At 36.6% G+C, this 23,532-nt stretch overlaps 2 protein-coding genes and 1 pseudogene across 5 annotated transcripts in view; 1 reads left to right on the forward strand and 2 right to left on the reverse strand.

Moving 5' to 3' along the window:
• myo1ca (myosin Ic, paralog a) overlaps positions 1–17,130 on the forward strand; it is a 32,533-nt gene extending 15,403 nt beyond the window's left edge. For all 4 annotated transcript variants that reach the window (XM_051894223.1, XM_051894224.1, XM_051894222.1 and 1 more), the window contains 31 exons: positions 1,584–1,742; positions 2,317–2,432; positions 3,128–3,326; positions 3,399–3,479; positions 3,741–3,923; positions 4,064–4,162; positions 4,251–4,364; positions 5,262–5,333; positions 5,474–5,593; positions 5,710–5,792; positions 7,028–7,133; positions 7,838–7,918; positions 8,022–8,113; positions 8,223–8,317; positions 8,406–8,452; positions 8,529–8,609; positions 8,692–8,797; positions 8,942–9,059; positions 9,142–9,255; positions 9,883–9,959; positions 10,103–10,171; positions 10,259–10,343; positions 10,459–10,618; positions 11,186–11,269; positions 11,353–11,446; positions 11,528–11,586; positions 12,204–12,339; positions 12,576–12,646; positions 12,739–12,836; positions 16,107–16,206; positions 16,422–17,130. In XM_051894223.1, coding sequence (XP_051750183.1) covers positions 1,617–1,742; positions 2,317–2,432; positions 3,128–3,326; positions 3,399–3,479; positions 3,741–3,923; positions 4,064–4,162; positions 4,251–4,364; positions 5,262–5,333; positions 5,474–5,593; positions 5,710–5,792; positions 7,028–7,133; positions 7,838–7,918; positions 8,022–8,113; positions 8,223–8,317; positions 8,406–8,452; positions 8,529–8,609; positions 8,692–8,797; positions 8,942–9,059; positions 9,142–9,255; positions 9,883–9,959; positions 10,103–10,171; positions 10,259–10,343; positions 10,459–10,618; positions 11,186–11,269; positions 11,353–11,446; positions 11,528–11,586; positions 12,204–12,339; positions 12,576–12,646; positions 12,739–12,836; positions 16,107–16,206; positions 16,422–16,442 — 3,087 coding nt within the window. In that variant the 5' untranslated portion in view covers positions 1,584–1,616 and the 3' untranslated portion in view covers positions 16,443–17,130. The remainder of the gene's footprint in view (positions 1–1,583; positions 1,743–2,316; positions 2,433–3,127; positions 3,327–3,398; positions 3,480–3,740; positions 3,924–4,063; positions 4,163–4,250; positions 4,365–5,261; positions 5,334–5,473; positions 5,594–5,709; positions 5,793–7,027; positions 7,134–7,837; positions 7,919–8,021; positions 8,114–8,222; positions 8,318–8,405; positions 8,453–8,528; positions 8,610–8,691; positions 8,798–8,941; positions 9,060–9,141; positions 9,256–9,882; positions 9,960–10,102; positions 10,172–10,258; positions 10,344–10,458; positions 10,619–11,185; positions 11,270–11,352; positions 11,447–11,527; positions 11,587–12,203; positions 12,340–12,575; positions 12,647–12,738; positions 12,837–16,106; positions 16,207–16,421) is intronic.
• Positions 14,305–14,421, reverse strand: LOC127513720 (uncharacterized; annotated as a pseudogene).
• LOC127512865 (uncharacterized) lies at positions 17,087–20,236 on the reverse strand. Its single transcript, XM_051894225.1, has 5 exons — positions 20,072–20,236; positions 19,452–19,616; positions 19,203–19,304; positions 18,907–19,122; positions 17,087–18,280 (listed from the first exon to the last, which is right to left on the reverse strand). Exons 2-5 carry the CDS (start codon positions 19,614–19,616, stop codon positions 17,873–17,875), a joined length of 891 nt encoding a protein of 296 aa, XP_051750185.1. The 5' UTR covers positions 20,072–20,236; the 3' UTR covers positions 17,087–17,872.
• Positions 20,237–23,532: the final 3,296 nt, after the last annotated feature.

A 23,532-nucleotide genomic window follows, 5' to 3' on the forward strand; every position in this document is an offset into this window, starting at 1 on the left:
CAAGATCATTAACTTTAAAAAACAAATCATTATTAAAAAAAATATGATTACACTTCCATGTTCATGTCCATTACATCATAAATACAGTTACAGATAAAGGCAGTACAGTTTCACAAAAGCAGAATAATACATTAGATTATCACAAACAATTGTTCACAAACCTTGAGCGAACAGAAGTTGTTTTTGAGTTGTTAAAGGGTTTTTTTTTTTATTTAGATGCAGTCATACACTCTAAAAAAAAATCCGTAAAAATAGGGCACAATGTACTATATTAACTTGATGGAATTTTCCGTATTTATTTTACCTGTATTTTGTTTGAATTTTGAACTTCATTGCATTGTGTTTTAGGGTTAACAGAAATATCTAATATTAATATAGATAATTAATATAGGTAATTTTTCTGCCAGTACATTACAGATTTTTTTTTTTTTTTTTTTGCAGTGTAGACTTGTTTGGTATAAAAGCACTTGGCCAAATTAAACACCACTAATGGAACACAAAAAGCATGTGGGACACAATGAGGAGAGGAATTCATTTTAGGGGCAGATACCATTATCTGCTGGAGCTTGTTTTTGTGTACAGTATGTCTGCATCCTAGTGTGTAGTGTACATAAGAACACAAAACACACACACACACACACACACGACTAAGAGAACAATGGATTAAGAATGGCAAAAGGAAAGATTTGAAAGTGCAGGTGGCTGGGGGGGGGGGTGTATCTGGTGAGTCGTTAAAATTTTGCTATAGGCATTTTAGGCGACCCTTATCGCCAATTCATTGGAAAAGAATCTGTGGAACAACAGTGGAGCAGAGCCAAGGAAAGTGAACATCCACTCACTCTCCCAGCAGATTATTGTTCTAGCATGAGCTTCCACAGGTGACCTTCCTGCCTCTCTCGCATACACACACACACAAACACTCTCTCTTTCCTCACTCCAACGACACACTTCCTCAAACACTTAAGGTCTTGTCAGATTTTCCACTGGATTCACATGCAGAGGTACCAGCACTAACTCTGAAAAACAGACAACTGTGTTTGTGTGTCAGGAACCAATGCCAAATAGTTTCATGGCACCCTTTCTTAGTAGATTTGTACTCGCATGAATGTGTGTGGTTTGTCTTTTGTTGATTTGTGCTTATTCTGACATTTACTGTGTATATCTGTGGTGTTTACTTATAAACAGGTTCATAGGGAATCTCTTTTTTGTTTGCATTTTTGCACTGATTTTGGAGGGAAATCTACAGAATTCTGTGAAATTGGTTAAAATATGGTAGAATGTGTTGTATACTAGATTCTAGTACTTAGTTTAAATGGTTAACTAATTACCCAAAGCATTTAATAAACAAAAACACAAGGGGCAGGGATGTGTACAACTTTGTGAATGACGTGCGTTCCAATTCTGCAGGTATTCTGTGGAACTTTCTTCAAAATTTCTGTGGCCACAGATTGCAAGTGGGCCCAGTTATAAGTCTTCATACGCATTCTCGGTTCCTGTACTGTGGCTCTGCTGTGTGTAAATGTTTGTGTCAGTATTCTCTGTGTTTTTTTTTACTTTCTATCTCACTTTGTCTATCTCTTCAGGCGGTTGATGTACAGGGGGGTGTAAGGTTAGTGATGGAGAGCGCTCTCTCTGCAAGAGATCGGGTCGGTGTCCAAGACTTTCTGCTCTTGGAGAACCACAACAGCGAAGCTGCTTTCATTGAAAACCTGCGCCGACGGTACAGAGAGGGCCTCATTTATGTAAGACATACACAAGCACCAGCTTAACTACACTTACACAGAATATGCTAAATATGGCCATGTACATAGTATAGTTTAAATATATAATGCTATTTAAAAGTTTATGGTCAGTAAAAAAATTTTCTAATTAATATATTTATTCAGCAATGACAATCTATTTAAAATAAATTATGTTCTCATGAATTTTCTATTCATCAAGAAATACTGAAAAAAAAAATGTGTGACGGTTTCCACAAAATTTTTAAGCAGCAAAACTGTTTTCAACATTGATAATAATAAGGAATGTTTCTTGAGCAGCAAATCAGGATATTAGTATGATTTCTGAAGGATCATGCGAGACTGAAGTCTGGAGCAATGGCTGCTGAAAATTCAACTTTGCCATCACATGAATAAATTACATATTAAAATATAAAATTTAAATAGAAAACAATTATTTTGTAACAGTATTTCACAATATTACTTATTTTTGATCAAATAAATGCAGCCTTGGTGAGCAAAATAGACATCTTTTTAAAACATAAAAAAATCTTATCGAACTGTTTCTTTTATCTCTCTCTCTCTCTCTCTTTATAAGACTTATATTGGGTCAGTGCTGGTGTCAGTGAATCCTTACAGAGAGTTGGAGATTTACTCCAAACAGAATATGGAGCGCCACAGAGGAGTCAATTTCTATGAGATTTCACCTCACATGTGAGTGTTAAGTGTGTGTGTTTATGTGTGTCATGGCCCTGAGAATCCCTGAGAACATTCCGCCAATTCTCTTAGTATGACTCACTTTCCTGGAGATTCCGGAGACTGGACCATGCATACAATTTTCCACTTACACACACACCCACACACTCATTTTAAAAAACATGAAATCCTTCCCCACACCCATGCTATTCCAAGCTGTTTGATAGATTTAGAGGATGCCAGTTATTGGAAATGTTGTTAGCTTTGAGGCTAATGCTAATGTACTCATAAAAATTCACTTTTAGCTCATCCATGCATTTAGATTTTCTCTTCTCGTTTAGGAAAATGTAAAAAATATATTGATGACTCATCCTGCACTACAGAATATTGTCCAATTAGATTCAAGCAAGTAGGAAATCATGTCTTGTGGTTGTGTTATACTGTAACTAAAGCCTACTGGCTATTTAAAAAAAGGAAGTCCAATGATGTGTCTCACGTATATTTTCAGTTTCAATAGAAAATGTCAATACAATGAAGAAAACTGTGCTTGTCAAACAATTTTATGGTGTTTTTAAGCATTTAAACTTATACGCATTAAGTTTTTTCACACATGAAGGATATTTCATGGCTTTGAAACACGTAATTCTTAACTGTAACTGGTTTTATTAGGATATCTGTGATTAAACAGTCTGTATCTGTCTGTGTGACTTCAGTTTTGCTCTGGCGGATAATTCATACCGTGCGCTGCGGACTGAGAGAAGAGATCAGTGTATTCTTATTTCGGGAGAGAGTGGTGCTGGAAAGACTGAGGCCTCCAAAAAAATACTTCAGTATTACACACACATCTGTCCCACTCGCAACAACACACACACTATCAGAGAGAGACTGTTGCAGTCCAACCCAGTACTGGAGGTAAGTACAAACTCTGTAATGATCCTCTGTAGTCTGTACACAGCTTGCTAAAGTCTCACTCTGTCACAACAGGCTTTTGGGAACGCTAAAACTCTCCGGAATGACAACTCAAGTCGTTTTGGGAAATACATGGACATTCAGTTTGATTATAAGGTAAACCCATTTCTACCATAAAGACCACATCCCTTTACTGAATTCCAGCCCATATCTACTGGTCTTATTTTGGACGCATGTGTCTTGAAACTACTTTGACTACACTTTGGCTACGTTCACACTAGTGAAAGACCGATATATTTAATATTTCAGCAAATATTTGAGCATTTTCAGATTATTGTCATAGGCTTATACACAAAACAAAGTTATTCCTCCTTTGTGCACCATTATAAAGTTTTTTCTGTTTCTGTCTCTATTCAGGGCGCTCCAATCGGAGGTCACATTCTGAACTACCTTTTAGAGAAATCCCGTGTGGCCCATCAGAACCATGGTGAGAGAAACTTCCACATCTTCTATCAGCTGCTGGAGGGTGGAGAGGACCCTCTTTTGAAGAGACTTGGTTTGGAGAAAACCAACCCACAACAGTATCATTACCTTGTTAAGGTGTGTTTATGTTAAATGTATGTATATATGTCCATGAAAGAGAGCAGATTTGTCTACAGTCATCAGGCCCATGTCCATTGTTTGCATGTTTGTGGTGTGTTTGTTTTTTGTATGTAACAGATACACTCTCTCTCTGACAGGGTAACTGTCCACGGGTGAGCTCTATCAATGATAAGAATGGTTGGAAAGTTGTGAGAAACGCTCTCACCATTATTGGCTTTCATGAGGAGGAGATACAGGTGAGCAGAACACACACACACATCCTTTGGACATTAAATCTTCTGTCACAGTCAGGACACACACTCACAAAGTCCCTCTCCTCTGTAGGAGCTGATGGAGATTGTGGCCAGTGTTTTACATCTGGGTAACACACAGTTTGGTGAGGATGAGGAGGGAGAAACACATGTTACCACTGAACCGCAACTGCAATATCTGTCCCAGGTGAGCTGAGTACTCATGCTGTGATATCTCAGTATCTGTCTGAACTTTATACCTGTTTCTGAGGAATTAGATACCAGTCTCATTAGAGTCACTTGTCTCAGGTTTGTTGTGTGCTATTGTGTGAAGAACAGTGTCCTGAGGTTGATAGGATGCATACTTTTCAAAGCTTAAATTTAGGTCTCCATTTCAAATACACTTGTCAGGTTAATTAGGGGAGACATGGACAGTTGGAACTTTTTTTCCACTATAACTCACAGACTACTGCAAATGTACCTGCCATATTTTTGTAAAAGGAATGTTTATATGTGCCAAAACTACTATAATGAACATAAAGTACTGCTAAATGTAGTTAAAAAAATCTGATTATTACATTGGTTGTAATTGTAAAACCTGAAAAATGAATAATATAATGTAAATCCACTGTATTTGAAATAAGAGTATGCTTCAAAGTACTAATAATAATATGTTTTAATGCAAAATCCTGACTTATAATTAAAATATTACAATATTGGTGAGTCAAAAACTTTGATTAAATAATATTCATCATACATTTTAAAGATCTAGTTTTTCTATTCAGTTTTTAATAAGTAATATTACAATTCCTCCTGACCTTACAGACATGATAAAATTTTCTGTGGCAGCTACCAGCTTAAATAACAGCATGTCTGAAACCTTGAAATAAAATAGGTATTAGTTTGAATTCAAAGGAAATATTACTAAGCCAAAAATTATTTTTATATCCCAAAATATTTTTGTTGAAGATTTTGAAAAAATGATCACATTGTTCTTTAATTGCCCCCGATCTCCCCTACTCAGGTTTGCTCAAGCTTGTTATGTATTTGATGTCCTACACATACAAAAACACAGGGAATGTGCTTTATTTTGTTCTATCAACAGCTGCTGGGTGTGGACGGGTCAGTCCTGAAAGAAGCTCTTACTCACAAGAAAATTGTTGCCAAAGGGGAGGAGGTAATATCACAATATCTCTCTGTCTGTTCTGTCTCTCTATCAGCTTTCAACATATTTGATCTTTGCTAATCTCCACATGCATTCAGTCCATTAGCAGATGCAGCGTGTACACAGTTGTTTGTGTGTGTGTTTGATTTCAGATGATTAGTCCCTTGAGTTTAGAACAGGCGCTTTCTGCTCGGGACTCATTGGCCAAAGCCATATATGGTCGTGCTTTTACCTGGCTTGTCCAGAAGTTAAACCAATCACTGGCCTTTAAGGTTTGTTCCTCATTTCTGTTTATGAGGACTGTGTCCTTGCTTTACTTTAATGGGGGGATTGGAAGTGATCTCTAGTGGAGTGATTTTGAAGATAATGATGTTTTTGTTTTTTACAGGATGAAGTCTACTACTCCAGTAAATGTTCTTCTATTATTGGTTTGCTGGACATATATGGATTTGAGGTCTTTCAACACAACAGGTGTCTTTCTCACTTTTTGACTTTCAGAACTTTGCTGAAGAATTTATAATAGTTATATGCATCATTCAAAACATATTACATATACTCCTGGTTTCACAGACAAGGCTTAAAGGATTAGTCCACTTTCAAATAAAAATTTCCTGATAATTTACTCACCTCCATGTCATCCAAGATGTCCATGTCCTTCTTTCCTCAGTCGAAAAGAAATTAAGGTTTTTGATGAAAACATTCCAGGATTTTTCTCCTTATAGTGGACTTCAATGGCCTCCAAACGGTTGAAGGTCAAAATTACAGTTTCAGTGCAGCTTCAGATGGCTTTACATGATCCCAGACGAGGAATAAGAGTCTTATCTAGTGAAACGATCGGTCATTTTCTAAAAAAAATCAAAATGTATATGCTTTATAGGCACAAATGATCGTATCACAAGTGCTTCCAACAGAACGCGATTCCGTATTCTTCAAAAAGCTTACGCTAAATGTCCTACGCCTTCCCTATTCAACTTACGGAACGAATGCGGCGCCAGTTCCCTTTTTGTCCGTAAGTTGAATAGGGAAGGCGTAGGACATTTAGCGTAAGCTTTTTGAAGAATACGGAATTGCGTTCTGGTGGAAGCACTTGTGATGCGATCATTTGTGCCTATAAAGCATATACATTTTGAATTTTTTTAGAAAATGACTGATCGTTTCACTAGATAAGACCCTTATTCCTCGTCTGGTATTGTTTAAAGTCCTTTGAAGCTGCGCTAAAACTTTTAATTTTGACCTTCAACCGTTTGGAGACCATTGAAGTCCACTATAAGGAGAATAATCCTGGAATGTTTTCATTAAAAACCTTAATTTCTTTTCGACTGAAAAAAGAAGGACATGGACATCTTGGATGACATGGGGGTGAGTAAATTATCAGGAAATTTTTATTTGAAACTGAACTATTCCTTTAAGCTAGTTCCAGACTAAAATGCATGTTTGAGCTGTTTTAACTGAAAACAATTTGCACTGACATTTCTTAAAATATGTCAGTGACATTGTTTTGTCTCAAGATGCACACCAGTAATGATTTTTTCTAAGGCATGTTTATAAAAGATACTTAAATATCCTAACTGAACTAAGGCCCAATCCTGGCTTAATCTAAGTCCTGTCTGTGAAACTGGGCCTAAACAAAATATGAAAAGAAATGAGAGTAGAAGAAAGGAAGAATTGATAAGGAATTTCATCTCTTTCTTTTTCTCTGTCTGTAGTTTTGAGCAGTTCTGCATCAATTACTGCAATGAAAAACTGCAGCAGCTCTTTATCGAGCTCACACTGAAAAGTGAACAGGAAGAGTACGAGGCAGAGGGGGTTGTGGTGAGTGGATGGGAGGAAAATAATACAAAAATTTGCAAGAAAATATTTCTAATTTCTTTTAATAACTAACTTTTATTAATTAAGCAAGCACATGGGGGGGGGGGGGGGTCTTGTATTATAGGCTTCTTTGTTTATATTTATGTTCTATTAATTTGTTTATTATTATGAATAGAATGGAATTATTATTAATACACTACCATTTAAAAGTTTGGTGTCAGTAAGAATTTTTTAAAAAGGAAATGAATACTTTTCTTTATCAAGGATGCATTAAATTGATCAAAAGTGACAGTAAAGACATTTATAATGTTACAAAAGATTTCTGTTTAAAATAGATGCTGTTCTTTTTTAGCTTTGTATTAATCAAAGAGTCATGAAAAAGGACTCTCCAAAAATATTAAGCAGGAAAGCGGTTTTCAAAACTGAAGAAATGTTTGCTGAGCAGCAAATCAGCATATTAGAATGATTTCTGAAGGATCATGTGACACTGAAGACTGGAGTAATGATGCTGAAAATTTAGCTTTGCCATCACAGTAATACATCTTAAAATATATATAAATAGAAAACAGTTATTTTAAAATGTAATAATATTTCACACTATTATTGCTTTTACTGTATTTTGAACAAATAAATGCAGCTTTTCTCAGCATAACAGAGCGCTTTCACATATGTTTGTGTAAAAATGACATTTCTTGTGTTCTGGCCAGTGGGAGCGAGTGGAATATTTCAACAACAAAATCATCTGTGACTTGGTGGAGGAGAAACATAAAGGCATCATCGCCATTCTGGTCAGTCTATGTGTTTACCTTTGAAATATTCACTTTTTCTTTTTCTGTTCATCCAAGTTGGGCTGAAATGAACACAACTGAATCTGTATTGTATTGTAATCAGGATGAGGAGTGCTTAAGACGAGGAGATGCCAGTGACATCACCTTCCTGGAGAAGCTGGAGGACACACTGGGAGGCCATGCTCATTTTGTAACGTAGGACCACTAGCATGCTCTGTGTTTCCATTGTTGGAGTAGCATGAGTGGTGATTAAGATGTTACTGGGATGTTGTCTGGTATCTGATTGGTCCGTTTCATGTTTTAGTCATAAAATGGCCAATGGGAAGGTTCGCAAGGCAATTGGACGGGAGGAATTTAGACTGATTCATTATGCTGGAGATGTCAACTACAACGTCAACGGTGAGGAGAGAACATCCATTCATCCATCTGTTCATCCACAGTTATTTCTGGTGCCATAATTGTATTTGTCCCCCCTACTTTTTTTCAGGGTTTCTGGACAAAAATAACGACCTGCTATACAGACACCTGAAGGAGGTAAAATGTGTGTTTACAGTGGGGTGTTTTATGAAACATAAAAATATGTTTTTAAACCCACTGTATCTTATTACAGGTGTTGTGTCAATCGGGAAATCACATCGTGAGTCAGTGTTTCCATGCAGATGAGTTGATGGATCAGAGAAGACCAGAGTCGGTTAGATGAACACAAACACGCACACATAGAAACACATACTGTGCATAAACTTAATAAGAAATCAAGTCTTGTCTCTGCTCAGGCTGCCACACAGTTCAAGCTCAGTTTGGCTAAACTGATGGAGATTCTGATGTCTAAGGAACCATCGTATGTCCGCTGTATAAAACCCAATGACGCTAAACAGCCAAGTAAGAGCATATGTAGAGTATTTTGTATTAATAGATCAATAAATCGCTCACACCAATTAATATGCTTATATTTCCCTGCTTTGATATTATTGCCATTGTGTGTGCTGTTCTCCATCCTTCATCTGTCTTCCCCTGTTTCTTCAGGTAGATTTGATGAGGTTTTGGTCAGGCATCAGGTGAAGTATTTGGGTTTGATGGAGAATCTGAGAGTAAGGAGAGCTGGATTTGCCTACAGACGAAACTATGAGGTGTTCTTAGAGAGGTCAGTCTCTCAGACACACTGATTTTCATACAATCAAATGGCTGGTTCCTTTACTTTGTTTTGTACTTTGTTTCTTGCACAGGTATAAGTCTCTGTGTCCAGACACCTGGCCACATTGGCGTGGGAAACTCCCAGAGGGGGTTGAAACTCTGGTCAAACACCTCAACTACAAACCTGAAGAATACAAACTGGGCAGGTGAGAGGGGAGAAAAGAACAGACATACACACTACCATTTAGGGTCATTAAGATTTTTTAATGTTGTTTTATGCTCAACAAGGCTGAATTTGTTTAAACAAAATACAATAAAAAAAAAAAAGCAATATTGGTAAATATTATTATAATTTTTTAAAAAATTATAATTTTAATATATTTTAAAATGTAATTTATTCCTGATGACAGCGGAATTTTCAGCAGCCATTACTCTAGTCTTTAGCGTAACATGATCTGTTACACTCTAATATGCTATGATCTAATAAATCATTCTAATATGCTGATTTGGTGCTGAAGAAATTTTCCTTTTGAGAACAGTTGCGTTGCATAATGTTTTTGTGGAAACTGTGATACTTTTTTTCAGGATCGTTTGATGAATAGAATGTAGAACTTAGAAGAACAGCATTTATTTGAAATAGACATTTTTTGTAACATTGTCATTTTTTATCAATTTAATGCTTCTGTTATTTTTGTCTAGAAACCCTGAAAATATTGAGGGGGAGGTGGGGGTGGGACAGAGTGGCAGGAGGTCTTGTTTTGGGGCAGCAGTGAAAGAGCCGGGGTGATAATAATTGATATTCAAAATTTGATCTTAGTTTGCTTTCTGTTTAGGTCCAAAATCTTTATCCGATTCCCAAGGACTCTGTTTGTGACTGAGGATGCACTTGAGGCTCAGAAACAAACCATTGGTAAGACTGTGATGATAATGATGTTCCTTATTTATAAAGTTGTGATCAGTTGCTTTTTTTTAACATCTTTTTTGTGTTATTATTTATATTTATAAATGATGTAATGAAAAATTTTACAATAAAAATATTGAATTGTTTTTTAGCCGTTACTCTGCAGACATCTTGGCGGGGCTACAGGGAGAGAGCCAAGTACCACCGGATCCGAAATGCAGGTAACCTTGACATATAGACTGAACACAGACAGACAGGGATAGCAAGGGACAGCAACAGCAAATCTGTTTGTTTCTTTCATTTTGCAGTAATTGTTATCCAGTCATGGTGGAGAGGGGTCAAAGGCCGCAGGAGAGCTAAGCATCGTAGACAAGCAGCTGACACTATTCGCAAGTATGAGAGTATTTGTATTATGTGAATGAATGACTTGAATTGATTGTGTCATTGGTTTTATCTCTCCTTAATCCATTGTGATGTTTTCTTGTTTCTGTCTTTCTGCCCTCCACAGGTTTATCAAAGGCTTCATCCTGCGCAATGAGCCTCGTTGCCCTGACAATGAGTACTTCCTGGATCACGTGCGATTTTCCTTCTTGATGAAAGTGAAACGGAATCTGCCAAGAAGTGTTCTTGACAAGAGCTGGCCAAGACCACCACCCTCACTCACTGAGGTAGGACAATAATGTATGATAAAGGTATGATAGGTATTATAATAATAACTTGAACCTTTGAGCTTTGTTTGATCAGACCAACTGAAGATTGATGAAATCTGTGTTTTGAGGATGTAGTTATGACTTTTTGAAGGGTGTATTAAATAGATAAAAAAAGTGACAGTAAAGACATTTATAATGTTATAAAAGTTTCTATTTCAAATAAATGCTTTTCATCAACTTTCTATTCATCAATGAATTTTGAAAAAATGTTTGATGGCAGCATAACTGTACATCTTTTACCAACATTAATAATAATAGGAAATATTTTCTGAGCAGCAAATCAGCATGTTAGAATGATTTCTGTAGGATTGTGTGGCTGCAGGAATAAATTATATTTTAATTTTTTTTTCAAATAGAAAAAATCTTTTCAATTGTAGTAATATTTCACAATAGTTTTACTGTATTTTTGATCAAATACATGCAGCCTTGGTGAGCATAAGAGATTCTCTCAGAAACATTAAAAAAGTCTTTACGACCCTAAACTTTTGAATGATGGTGTATGTAAAACTTTGTTTTCCCCTGCAGGCATCTGAGCACCTTCACAGAATATGTGTACGCAACCTGGTCAATGACTATTGCAGGAGAATCCAGCCAGAGTGGAAGAAGCAGGTACAGCATTCATACAAGAGCAAATACACACAAACACACACATACGTGGGTAAACACAACTCTTTTTTTCTCACTGTCTGCAGTTGGAACAGAAGGTTGTAGCCAGTGCGATCTTTAATGGTCAGAAGGACTGCTACCCTCAAAGTGTTCCCAAACTCTTTGTAGCCACCAGGCTAGGTAATACTTACACACTTATGAAAAAACACAAATACACACAAACAAATACAGAAACTCAGTGACACATTTTTATTACCACAGAGAATGAAGATATAAATCTCAAAGTGCTGCAAACTCTTGGGAATGACAACAAGGTGAAGGTAAATGTGTTTTTATGCTTTTGTGTGGAAAAATGCAGAATGTTTGTGTATATTTCATATAAATGTACTATGCAGTGATTACTGACTATTAAAATATAATGAAGTGTTTAGTGTAGCGAAGTTCACCCACTGGGGAATTTTTGGATGCTTCTTTGTTTGGTAACTGGGTTTATAGTATTCATTAGTATTCATATGTACTTCATGAATAGGTTAAGTTGAAGTTTGTATATTAGTTTTGAATGTTACAATATTTGAAATAAACCGATACAAAATACAATATAAACTGCAAGGCAATTTTAAACTGTAAATGAAAAAAGTTAAAAAACCCAAATAAGAGGAAGAAGTTCTAAAGACCTTGTGCTCCCGTTGAACACCTGTGGCTTTATCCTGTTGTTTCCCCTGTAGAGGGTGCACACACACTCCAGAAAACAAACAGTAGGCAATGTGAACAAAAATGTAGAAATGGCTTCTACTGAACTGGCTAACAACAAAACAATGATCAGTATTTATCAAAAGGAGATTGAAATAATATTGAAAATAAAATTAATCTAATGTTTTTTCATGTTGTTGATATTAGAGTGGTTGAGGATCTAATCGTATATTCTCTTCTTTTTCAGTATGGTATAGCGGTCACTAAGTACGATCGGCATGGTTTCCGTGCACGTGTGCGTCAGCTGCTGTTGACCGCTTCATCTGCTGTGCTGGTCCAGGAAGCAAAAATCAAACAACGTATTGAATACGGCACATTGCTGGGTAATGTTACTGTAATACAGCTCTCTCTATTGTTGCCTAACAATACTGTACGACAACTAGGCTTATTAAAGTTGCATACTCCTGTTTTTCACCGTATCTAATTCTTGGGTAATCATACTCTTCCCTAGTACTCAACCCATAATTTCTCATCAGTGTCAAACGACCAGCGCACCATTAACCTCACACTGGGTAGCACTTTACAGTACTATACAATATTGGTTTGTTTTATTTTGTAGGTATCTCTGTCAGTTCCCTCAGTGATGGATTCTTTGTTTTGCATATTCCCACCACTGACAATAAGCAGAAGGTGAGAGAAGTCCTGTCATGCTCTGTGATTGTCTTGGTTGTGCAGTTGGACCTCTGTTATTTCACTTTGACCTTTGGCCTTCTGTCCTCTAGGGTGACTTGGTGCTGCAATGCGATCATGTGATTGAGACAGTCACCAAGCTGGCCATCATGGCAGACAAGATACACAATGTCAACATCAGCCAGGACAGGTGTGTGTGTGTGTGTGTGTGTGTGTCCTCACATTGGCAAATCCTTTCATAGATGAAATGTGTTTGGCAGTGGTGGTAATGTGCTCCAGGGAGGCAAGGGGCACACAGCTTACTTTACTGTCAATGTGAAATTTACTTGATTTGTTAAAATTACTCTATGGGTTTTCAATCCAGGATCCCAGGCATTGCAAGAATCTGAATCAACAAGCCTTGTGCTGATGATTTGTATGTACTGTATATGTAGACTATTGTTCAAATTTTTAGGTCAGTAAGATTTTCTTTTTTTGAAAGAAATGAATACTTTATTCAGTGTCGGTAAAGATTTTATAATGTTACAAAAGACCTTAAAGGCCCACTGAATCACCATGGAACACGCAGCCTTTTTCAATGTGTTGACGGAATTTCAGCTGAAACAGGAAGACAGGGCGAGACATATCAAACAGCTCCGCCCCTTTTATAAAATAGCCAATAGCGTTTCGTTTATATCACAGTCACAGCTCGGCCAGAGCCGTTAAACTCGGTAAAACGTGAGTTTCCTTCTAGTTCTAATCTCTAACCGTTTTTCCTCCTAATGTCCTCAATATCACTTTAATGGGTCACAGAATTCAAATGGGTCTGATAGCTTTTGTGGTCTGAGCCGACTCGCGGTCCACGAATATGATCCCACTTTGTGCTCTCTTGTCTCTGGACCAGAGCAGACTGCTCGCGCTGCGGCAATTCATGTGACTCTAACGCGAAATCGGACCTCAATCGTGTCAATGGAAAGCATATTTACACTGTCTGAATCATTCCCTATTCTCTATATAGTGCACTGTGTGCCATTCATCGTGTAGAAACTAGTAAATGTGTGAACAAATGAACGATTTCAGCCGCAGCTTCAGCACCTGTTTATAGTGTAGCAGGGGGCGGGACTTCAGATTCTAGAGAGCATTTGATTGGACAAAAGATCTGGCGAGAAGCTGAAGTGCGATGTGATGTCATGAAAATCTGTGATCCATTTTAGCGGAGTAATAATAATAATTCCTTACATTTATATAGCGCTTTTCTGGGTACTCAAAGAGCTTTGCATGCGGAAGGGGGAATCTCCTTAACCACCACCAATGTGCATCATCCACCTGGATGATGCGACGGCAGCCATATTGCGTCAGAACGCCCACCACACACCAGCTTATTGGTGGAGAGGAGAGAGAGTGATGAAGTCAATCAGTGTATGGGGATGATTAGGAGGCCATGAGAGACTGAGGCCAATGGGCAAATTTGGCCAGGATGTCGGGGTAACACCCCTACTCTTTTCGAAGGACATCCTGGGATTTTTAACAACCACAGAGAGTCAGGACCTCGGTTTAACGCCTCATCCGAAGGACAGTGCTTTTTGACAGTATAGTCAGTATAGTCATCACTATACTGGGGTGTTAGGACCCACACAGACCACAGGGTGAGCACCCCCTGCTGGCCTCACTAACACCTCTTCCAGCAGCAACCTAGTTTTCCCAGGAGGTCTCCCATCCAGGTACTAACCAGACTCAGCCCTGCTTAGCTTCAGTGGGCAACCAGTCTTGGGCTACAGGGTGATATGGCTGCTGGAAGTGAGAGATTGTAAGTTTTGAATGCTTATATCCCCTAAATGCGAATTTTGTGATTGATTTGGAACACACCAGCTTATTCATAACCTTAAGGCTAACATATTCATACTAAAAGCTAAAAAACTTAAATTTTGATTTCAGGGGGACTTTAAATAAGCTTTTGCATAAGCTGTTATTTTGGATTTGGATTTCTATTTGTCAAAGAATCAAAAAATAATTTCACCGTTTCCACAAACATATTAAGCAGTTTTCAACACTGGTAAAAATAATAATAATAAATGTTTCTAGTGCAGCAAATCAGCATATTATAATGATTTCTGAAGGATCATGTGACACTAAAGACTGGAGTAATGATGCTGAAAATTCAGCTTTGCCATCACAGGATCAAAGACACAGTGGAGCAGGGCTTCTCAACTCTGGCCTTCGAGGTATACTTTCCTGTAGAGTTTAGCTCTAACCTTGATCAAACTCACCAACTTTCTAGTAAGCCTTGATTATCTTGTTCAGTTGTGTTTGATCAGGTTGGAGCAAAACCAAGGAAAGTGGATCTTGAGGGCCAGAGTTGAGAAGCCCTGCACTGCTGTATCTTTGATAAACTAAATGCAGCCTTGGTAAGCTTAAAGCCTGGACACACCAAGCCGACTTCAAAGAACTAGTGGTGACGAAAACCACACCGTTGGTTTGTCACCTCGCATCGGCTACGTCTGGACCAAAAAGCTGCGCTTGAACACACAGCACAGACTACAGCCAACTAGCATGTGTGTTCTGCGCCTGCGTGTAAGGAATTAACTGTCTATATCAGCAGGTATCAATAGTCTATATTCATCATTCAAAAGGAGAAACTGAAACAAGGATATACGAGATATACACAGATGTACGAAACCTAAACAAAGCAGCAATTGCTTACCATTTTGAATATCAGTTATGTTGATAACTTTCTTCATTTTAAGAGGCTCATGTTGGTGAAAATATTCGTGTTTTGGAAATTCTCGTACACTAACTCGTTCCCTAAACTGAACATCCAATCAGAGTTCCCACTCTCACTAACGGCCCAGACGGTGATTCAGAATGCTGAATCGGGCAAACTGCAGCAGACAAGAGCCAACGTGTGGAACACACCGCGAAAACTAGCCCGACAGACTCTCGCCGACGGCCCGTGTTGGTGTGTAGTCCCGGCCTTAAAAGATTTCTTTCAAAACATTTTACAGACCTAAAGCTTTTGAACAGTAGTATATACAGTCAAACCAAAATGTATTCAGACATCTTGAACATTTCATTCATTATTACAGTTTATTCACTATAGTTTAAAAAAATGATAATAAAATATGACAAGATCTCAGAGTTAAATTGTGTCAGAAAAAAATTAATCTTAATTATGTCAGATAACACTTAAGCAAAACAAATTTTTATCAATTTTACTGGTAGTCCACTGTATGAAGAATTTTTGGGTATAATGTGTCAGTTTACTTTATTTTGCTATCCTCACTTACATAAATAAACTATAGTGTCCTGCACCCACTATTAAAAAAATATAAAAAATTATATCTAGTGTCTGAATAATTTTTGGTTTGACTGTACATTTTTATTTTGTCATTGTTTTTATTTTATTTAATTTTAGTTTAGTTTATAACAAGTATATGTATATGCACATTTACACTTTTCAAACTGAGTATGCTTTACTCTCCAGTATCAGGTTTGCCATAGCAAAGGGAAAGGAGGGAGTGATAGATTTCACCAGTGGTTCGGACCTGCGAGTGGTCAAGACAAAGAATGGACACCTGTCTGTGGTGAGACTCACACACACACTTATGATGAGGAAATACAAGGCTAAAGAATTAAATGGTTTTGGTTAGAAGGGTACAGAGACAAAAAAAAGAAAAGAAAGAGGTGATAGAATTTAAGGAGGAAAGATTCAGAGAGGTGAACATGAAATGTTTTATTTAGCAAAGCCGTTTGACTTGTTTAACAAGCAATTAACTGGTTTCTGGTTTCTCTTTTCTAGACCACCCCACGAATCTCATGAACAGCCAATGGCAGCTGACCGGCAGTGGACAGATCACTTTAGCCAATCACTACACAGAGCCAGACTACACTTTTTATGATTCATTTCAGTCTCACTCCAAAAGCACATATTAGCAAGTGTATATTAACGGCATTTGTAATCCCTTTTTTTAATACTGAATTTAGATAACATTTAATTAAGATTTTGTGGATTAACTGATGACATAATTTTATAAATTCTCTCATCTAACCAATCAAATGAATCTTTGCTATTTCGATTGTTAACTTCAAGCTTTACTATACAGATATGCTACAGTGTATTTTTGAGAATACTCATGAACTACATAATCTAAAAAAACAAACAAAAAACAAGTCATTTACAAATAACACCACTACCTATCAGCGGAGATGATTTATAACTCAATTATTGTTAACTAATTTGAAAAAATGATTTAATGCATTGGCTTATGGGTAATATGTTATCTTTGGTTTGCTCTATTGCTTCTCTTTAAAACTTCAGAAAGATGCCAAAAAATAGCTTTTTCAGCCAGTGTTTTGAAACGGAGATCAGTTGCAACATGCCTAAATTTAGGTTGAACCAAGTGTTCCATATGACATCATGTACCATCTGTTTTGTTGAAGAAAAACTGTCACATGCACTAGAAATGCTTCTCAGTCATTTAATTCAGTAAACATGATTGTACAAAACATTTCACTTTGCACTTATTTATAAACAATAAATATTGTATGAAAAAAGGGTTTTGGCACACATTTCACATAAATAAAAATAAATAACTTAAATAAATAAGACAAGGTGGAAAGTACAGGGGAATGACAAAGAAAAGGGGATGTAAAGTTAATCTCAGTCTGACCTCTGATTTGCTGATTATCAGTGAAGGAGGGAAGTGGGGTGTTTGGGGAATTTTGATTTTCTAGAATTGCTGACTAACCTTTTTTGTTTCAGTAAAAAAAATTGTCTAATACTTACAAAACATGTAATGTTTGTTTAAAGTGCTTGCTTAAATGATGCTGACATTTAATACAATTATTGTATAATATAAAAATACTTGCTGGACAAATAACACTGCTTAGGCAATCTCATGATAACCTACACTAGCTGCCATGTGCTCACTCCCCTGACTTATCACATACATGGAAATACTCATTAAATATAAAATACTGAAATGTAGATAAAAAAAAAAAAAACATTATATGTCCAGTCACTTGTAAACAATCAGTAAATAAAAAATTGTAATAAATTATTCTAATAAATAAAACAGCAGTCAATGAGCAAGGTAAACAGCAACTGTGACATGAAGTTGTTTATGGATATGAATGTTAGTGTATTCAATTATGTATTTCCTTGGTTGTGTTTTATAATCTAATTCTGTGTTTGTCCAATACTTGGTTTTTCTTTTTTAAGGTTTTTCTAGATTTGATTGTGCATGTTTTTCAGTATTTAGTTTGGAGCACGGTGTAATCTCTTGCCAATCTGCTCAAGTACCGTTCTAGATCTCTCAGTATCACATATCCTCTCAGATGCTGAATCCAAAGGGACGCTGCTGCTGCTGTTGTCGTCTGGGTCTCCACAGTTGATGCCAGGGTGGGTTGCGAGAGGCCGACAGTGGTCTTCTCCGTTGTTGAAATAAATCCTCTGTCGGCGGAGTTCAAGGTCTGAGATGATTGTACAGTGGAGTGTGCGGAGCTGCGAGAGTTATCAGTGGGACTTGGGGTCTGGAGCTTCTTGGTGCTGTCTCTGGAATGATGCATGCTGGGAGTAGGACTGGAAGATGAAGTGGAGCGTAGGTGATGAAGAAGTGGAGATTTTGTAGATGCAGACACCTGTGTCATACTCCTCAACTGCAGAGAGAGAGAGAGAAACAAGAGTGTTATTAATCTGTCAGCCTGTTGTTTTTTGTCCCAAAATGCTAGATTTTCTTGGTAACACTATTTAGCAAACATTATTACTTTCTAAATGCTTGACATATCATAAATGTTGGAAATAAAGATTTTTTTTTTTCATATGTGAACTTGTGGTTACATTTATAAACATGTGGTTGAAACCCTGGATTTAGAATATTGCATAATTATTGCAATATTATGTAATATTCGAATGTAATATTGTTATTTAGAAATCTCAAAGTAACCTAGAATAAAGAAGTGGACTTTATAAGGTCTACTAGTTAGAAAATGATCACACAGAGATCACAAGACAGACCAGGCAAATATGACTAAAACAGGCTATATGCCAAAGTCGTTGATGTTACTACTATTTTTAGATTTAAATATATCACAAATATTGTCTATATACTCTAAAAAAAATCCCCTTGGGATTTTCGTAGATATTCTGGTAAGAACCCCTAGGTTTTGCAACTTTAACGGGGCCATGATGAATAGTTTATCATCAGAGTCGTGACATGTTGTGTCTGAGATCATTTGGCTGGGACGTTGTTGTTTATCTAACAAGTCTGCACTTGTAGGCCTACCTGAGAGTTGACTTGTCTCATCAGGTCCCGCAGATCGATTTGCAGACCCACAAAACTTTGGCTCAAGGTGGGCTGTGGCCTTCCTCGTTTGTCTCTTCTCTGTTCTCTTCTTTCATTTGTCGCATCTCTTTCTCTCTCAAACTGCTGCCTTTGACGTTCCAGGTGAGTCCAGAAAGTTTGGAGGTAGTGAGAGGCCAAACGCAAACGCTCAGTGTCCTGAACCAAACAAATACTGTTAAAACATACCCTCATGCAGTAAAACAACTTAAATACGTGATAAAGATATGCGTGCACACCTGCATGTGTAGCCAGGTCTGATAAGTGACAGTAACTGCGGGTAGTGTGCTCAGCTTCAGGTCTCCGTATTCAAAGAGCTCGCCACCAAACACCTGTTGTTTCTGTCAAAAAAATTACATGGTGTTGAATTTTAGATACAAACTTTAAAATCATAACAATATTAATAAAATAATGCAGCAGTACAAATCGGAATATTGGCGTCAATTTGATTTGGTTACTGGACAGAAGATATGAATAAGTTCTCTTACGTATTGGGAAATCAGTTGTTGGACGCGGGCTCGAATAGTGCGCGTGAGGCGCAGTGAATTGCTGAAGGACAGCGCTCCTCTGTGGCCAAGAGGAGTAGAGTTATATGTAGAAACCATACACAGCAGGATGAGGATGCAAAAAGGAGTCAGACACCGCCGAAACATCTGCAGAGAAGGGAGAGGGAAACTGTCAGGTCATTCAAAGTAGTGATAACTCGTATATTAAATAGATAGGCTACAGTGATGTTTTATGAGGCACAATACAGGTTCATCACAGTTTAATTCGCCAGCTTTTTCCGTGATATTATTGACCATATATCACGTTAGAAATCAACCTCAGTAGCCTACTGTCTGGCATGTGGCATACTGTCTTACGAACTGGATAGTACGCCTACAGTTAAGGCACTTTGAATCACATGGGCTAAACAACAGACCTTATATGAAATATTGTAATAATAACACAAAACAATATTTTCAGTCTTGTAGTGATATTGTCAAACGCGTAGACAAACAATATAGACTACATTAAATTGCGTATCGTTTTAACTGTTAAAATAAATCTCCTGATATGTAGTTTCTCTTTTGGTAATGAGAGAGTTTAAAATGATATCGGCTCTTACCTCTGTTTGAATATCAGTACTTGATTGTTCAGTCGTCGTTAGTGATTTGAGATGATGATGCACCAGAGATTTTATCTTATATATTCGCTTTCGTTTCGGTTTCGTTATTTTTGGGAATGCCACTTAGGCTAGTTCTTCTTTTTCTGTCAGCACGCGTAGTGGAACAGTTTCAAGAAGTACAGTATAATCTTGAAGATGGTACAGTATTTTCATGTGTACTGTAAGCCTTAAAGGATTTTATATATATAAAATCCTTTAGTGCTTGTCACTGGGGCAGTACCCTAAGGTACAAAAGTGAAAAGGTACATCTTTGTACCTTACTTACCCATAAATGGTGCATATTAGTACTTTAAAAGTGCATATTAACGGTACATATTAGTACCTTTTTACCTTTGTACCTTAGGGTACTGCCCCAGTGACAAGCACCGTACCTTTTTTTTCTGACAGTGAGGTGTGAAATTTTCCTGGTGATGTTCTGCTGCCCCCTTAGGGGGATGATCCTCAGACACTGTAACTCATTTCTTATTGGTTAAACTGATGGTGTTACAATAAAATGACAGGTAATTTGGCTAAACAAAATTAAATAAATATAGAGACATTGAAAAAAAATGGTATGAGGTATAAAACATAAAGAAAATATCATCATTGTTAAAAGGGTCAAAAGAGATAGACCAAATTAGGTCCCACCTTATATTAAGTGTCTTTTAATTATGTACTAATATTTAAATTAATTATTTGATATTCACTTATTGTGTTTCATGTTTTCACATTGAAATTATATTTCAAAAATACCTGCGTGTAATTACATCTGTAGTTAATTACTGTAATTACATTTATAATTACACTGTTGACCCTTCCCTTACACCTTAACCCACCTTTACATATCACCAAACCTGTCCCTGACCTTACCCGAATCTCACCCCAATAGCAGCAAAAGTGATTTTCACAGTAACATGAATTTTCAACATGAGCACAGTAAGTACATTTAACATTTTTTTTAGTGTAAGACAAGTAGGCCTACATAGTAAAGACACCTCATGTAAAGTGTGACCCTAAATTAGGATGTATAGATGCAGTTGAAGTTAATAATATATGCAAAACACATTTTCAAAGCATCACTTCAAAGATGTTGAATATCAACTCACAGCAAAACCCCCAGTGTTAAATTAAAGGGATAGTTCACCCTAAAATTTACTCACTCTCAAGTTGTTCCAAACCTGTATGAATTTCTTTCTGCTGAATGAAGATATTTTGAAGAATGTCGGTAACCAAACCAGTTGATGGGCCCCATTGACTTCCATAGTATTGAAAAAAATACTATGGAAGTCATCAACTGTTCGGTTACAGACATTCTTCAAAATATCTTCTATTGTGTTCAGCAGAAGAAAGAAACTCATACAGGTTTGGAACAACTTGAGAGTGAGTAACTGATGCCAGAATTGTTATTTTTGGGTGAACTATCCCTTTAACACTGCCAGTGTTTAAATGATCCACAAGGATTAACTATATAAACACATATTAGACTTGTATATCTCACATCAGGGAGTGATTTCAAACATGCAGAAAATGGTTCAGTTGACGTGAAAATAATAAACAAGCATGAATAAATGTGTAGGGTGCTGTTGCATAAAATGATATTTTACAACCAATGAAGTCTGTTTCATGGAAACTCACACGACAGTCCCTTTGGGGAAGACCCTCCCACGCTTCCTTACATGATCTAGTCTCTGTCTCTTTCTGACGTTGCCTTACTCAACAGCTGTTTTCTTCATGAAAATGAAATTTCTTTTTTGCCCCATGACAGCTGGACTGTACATTCTCACAAAAAATACCTTCTTAAATAAGGAGACCACAATATCTGTAAATTTGAAACATCTTTATTAAAACACACACACAAACATCATGGTTTCACTTGCTCTAGATGCATTGCACTATTATGTTGCCTGTACATTTATCTGCAGTATTGCACATCTTTTGTCCCCCTTTTCTCTTCTTTTTTTTTTTTTTTTTTTTTGTCTTTTCTTAGTTCATTAAATAATAAACAAACTATAGCACTTTAGAAGTGATCTATCTGATTTTGTAATTTGTCTTTATTTAGAATGCTGTGCACATTTATAAGCCTAATATACTGTATATACACTTGAAACACGAATGAAATCATTAGATTGCTGACTAAACTTAGGATTTTCTGCTGCTTATGGAAATCAGAAGAGGTTTACTAATAATGTAGATAAATGTTACAGTTCTCCAAAACATTTCGGACTTGCATGCGTGTAAAAAAACAGTATAGGTAAACATGTGCAAGTCAGTCTTAGCACATGGCTCACAATTTGTTTTGAGCAACAACTGAATTTAACTATTTAACAATAAAAAAGCAGCAGTTTAAAAAGAAAATCCTCTGGGTTGTTCTTGTACATTCCCAGTGTTTATTAAATTTACTTTCTTTCAGTCTGTCTAAACTGGGATATCCTAATACTACAAAATATTTTTTTTTCGCTCTCTCTCTATCTTTTTGAGGGAATACCCATTCTAACGACACACAGATATTTCATTTTTTCATTTTCTGTGAAGACAAAGTATTAAGACATTCATCATGGTGTCACTGGATGTTTAGGTAATCATATGACCATCGTTTAACAGAAGATGCCACACATTCTGACCACAGCTGTTATGTAAGGTGACATGTATTGATTATAGTGTGTGAGGTTTATTTGGTGATGCAAAACCGCAGTTGCACCACATGAGTTTCTCACTTCTTGTTTATCCTTATTAGCAGTTTTGGGTTGAGCAACACTTCCTTTCTTCCATGCTCGCTCTCTCACTCACTTACTCACTCTTTCTCTCTGTCACTCTTCTCTCTTTCTCTCTCATGGGACAGATAATGATAACTGATAAAAACTGGAAGGTACATACATATGTTCACATAATTATAGATAGCCATTGCATGTCACCTACTTAATTTAAAATACATTTTCATATTTTGTTTACGTTATATAATCAGCAAAAAAAAAAATATATATATATATATTTGTCAACATTAGTTAACTTCATTCCTTAACATGAACAAAAACTTCTACAGCATTTATTAATCTTATCTAATGTTAATCTCAACATTTACTAATACATTTTAATATCAAAATTTGTATCTGTTAACACTGGTTAATACACTGGTACCTAACATGAATAAACATTTTTATTAACTCATATTAAGGTTAATAAATATAAAAAAATATATTGCGTATTGTTAGTTCATGTTAGTTAATGCAATGTTAACAAATTAGACCTACCAAAAATTTTAATTGAAAATATACATGACTTTAAGAATGTCTTAGTATTTGGTTTGTCACCCTTTTGCTTTATCGGCAGCAGCAATAGAGCTGAATTAACGTTGTGTAAAACATGAAGATTATGTAACTCAGCATGTTTTGAAATGATCAGTGTTAGAAAACAACTTATTTGAT

Source organism: Ctenopharyngodon idella, chromosome 5 (genome assembly GCF_019924925.1).
Source record: "Ctenopharyngodon idella isolate HZGC_01 chromosome 5, HZGC01, whole genome shotgun sequence".
NCBI lineage: Eukaryota > Metazoa > Chordata > Actinopteri > Cypriniformes > Xenocyprididae > Ctenopharyngodon > Ctenopharyngodon idella.